The 2,100-nt window shown below is 52.9% G+C and overlaps 1 protein-coding gene across 1 annotated transcript in view; it reads left to right on the top strand.

Annotated features, from left to right (window-relative positions):
- The window catches only part of Fbw5 (F-box and WD repeat domain containing 5), a gene marked incomplete in the record, with an annotated part of 43,318 nt that overhangs the window by 7,390 nt on the left and 33,828 nt on the right, over positions 1–2,100 (top strand). The window contains 2 exon segments of the mRNA XM_037225211.1: positions 111–271; positions 1,485–1,659. Coding sequence (XP_037081106.1) covers positions 111–271; positions 1,485–1,659 — 336 coding nt within the window.

Raw genomic sequence — 2,100 nt, 5'->3', positions numbered from 1 at the left:
TGGCCAGCCGCCTGTGAGTTGGTGATGTACCGTCAGGTGGCCATCCGTCTGTGAGTTGGTGCTGTACCGTCAGGTGGCCAGCCGTTTGTGAGCTGGTGATGTACCGTCAGGTGGCCAGCCATCGTGGCGCGGTGAATACCGCCGGATCGTGGAGACGACGCCGTGCTACATGACAGACGAGCTGACCGACCACGGCCACCAAGTACTGCACGTGTCGTTCTCACACAACGGCCAGTACTTCGCCACCTGCTCCAAGGACGGTTACGTGCTGGTGAGTACACGACCCGTTCGCCTTTGACTATTCAAGGCTGGGGTCAGCGACCGCTCAGTTGCTCAGACGGCTCATCCTCTCGGGTGTCGCCGCTGCGCATGATGAGGTTTGCTCAACCTGCTGTCGAGGCGGCAGACGTCCTGGCATTGTTTGGTACGATTTTTTGGATGAGTTCTTTCACGTCCTTTCGCCGCTTCGTCCTTAGATTTACGTCTCAAGATGAAAATGTGTGATCCTGATGAGACGCGCGCCTGGTTTCGATATTTTCTTCTCGGGACCAGTGCCCGTTTCTTGGCGGTGGCACTAGGAAAAACTCAGCAACCAGTTTGGCATAGAAATGGAGATCCAGCAAAGTTACGAGCGTGACATTACAGTTTGCGGAGGGGACCAGCAAGAATCGGGACCTAGCCTGACACGAAGCAGAGAGATCCTGTTAGAACCCAGGTCCATCCTCGCATATGCACAGGAATCCATCAAGAACCAAAACCCAGCCCCCAAAGTATGTTAAGGGGTTCAGCGATAGCCAAGATTCAGGCTGAAAGATTTGGCAGGAAGCAGGATCCAGACTGTTATGTGCATCCAGTGAGAGCCAATATCTAGTGTAGAGTTAATGGGCCTATCAAGATCGAGGAGCTGACCCGTAATGTGCTCCCTAAACCAATGCGTACGCTTACGTGGCTTTTATGTTTATGCATGTTTGATAAATGAATAGTGCAGAATAGACACATGGTATCTTGCAGTTCAAACAACATTTTTGCTTTTGTAGCTCATTGTCATATATTCTTAATGAAGCTGGTGGCTACGAATGAACCAATGAAAACCAAGACTCATGATCAGGTAATGTGCGCGTGTACTTACATGCTCGTGTGTGTGTGTGTGTGTGTGTGTGTGTGCGTGTGTGTGTGAACCAATGCGTTCTAGTGTCTGGCGTTCATGAGGAACCCGTTGGATCCAGGAGCCAGGTCCTTTTCCTTGAAGGGACCACGGAATACCAGAAACCAAGGCTGGGCGTGACTGAGGCGATGGCCACCGGAGGCCATGGCCTGGCGTCTGTGGATAGATAATGTGGATCCAGTGTTAGTCTAATTCAGCCTTGAATCAGACCTGTATTTGTGAAACAAAATCAGCACCATCGGTGCCGCTCCGTGCCCTCCCATCCCACCGGCACTGGCCAGCGCGTGCTGCACTGACCGGCGGTGCTGGCTGCGGACAGCTCTGGGACTCGGGCCACCCGGTGCGGATCCGCCACTACCGGGACATGCGCGTCTTCTCCTGGAAGTACACCCAGTTTTCAGAGTTCAACGCCACCGACACGCTACTGCTGGTGTCGGGCGTGCACTTCGGCCAGCACAGTGTGACCGGCGAGATCGCCGTCTTCACTGTTGATGGTGAGCGCCGGTCAGCGCGCCATCGCCGACCCTCTAGTGCGGCCGGAAACGGTGCTGGCTGGCAGTGTTGACGTTACGCCTCGACTATCCGGATCCCGAACTCTGCCTCTGATTCCACCGTGATGTCCCTTTCTTAATTCTCTTTTTTCTATTTTTCCACCTAGTCTGAAACCCATTTCACTGAAAGTGAATTGGGTTACGCGGTTATACTTGGGTATTGTTCAAGATGACTGTGCTGAACCCCGCTCCATCGGTACCCCTGTCATAAAGTCATACAAAGCGAGTCAATGTAGTCACAAAAACAACGGTCAGGTTTGGTGATCGTTGCCACGTTCGGAGTGAATGCGACGTTACGAAAGCGCGCGTCAGAAGACATCAGGCCACATCTTGAAATTTACGTGGAAGTAGCTTGCGCGACGTTCACACCATTACCCCATTTTT

Source organism: Pollicipes pollicipes, unplaced genomic scaffold, assembly GCF_011947565.3.
Source record: "Pollicipes pollicipes isolate AB1234 unplaced genomic scaffold, Ppol_2.1 Scaffold_4881;HRSCAF=5763_pilon_pilon_pilon, whole genome shotgun sequence".
In the NCBI taxonomy this organism is placed as follows: Eukaryota; Metazoa; Arthropoda; class Thecostraca; order Pollicipedomorpha; family Pollicipedidae; genus Pollicipes; species Pollicipes pollicipes.
Note: the sequence above shows the minus strand (reverse complement) of the source record. Positions and strands in the feature narration are given on the sequence as shown.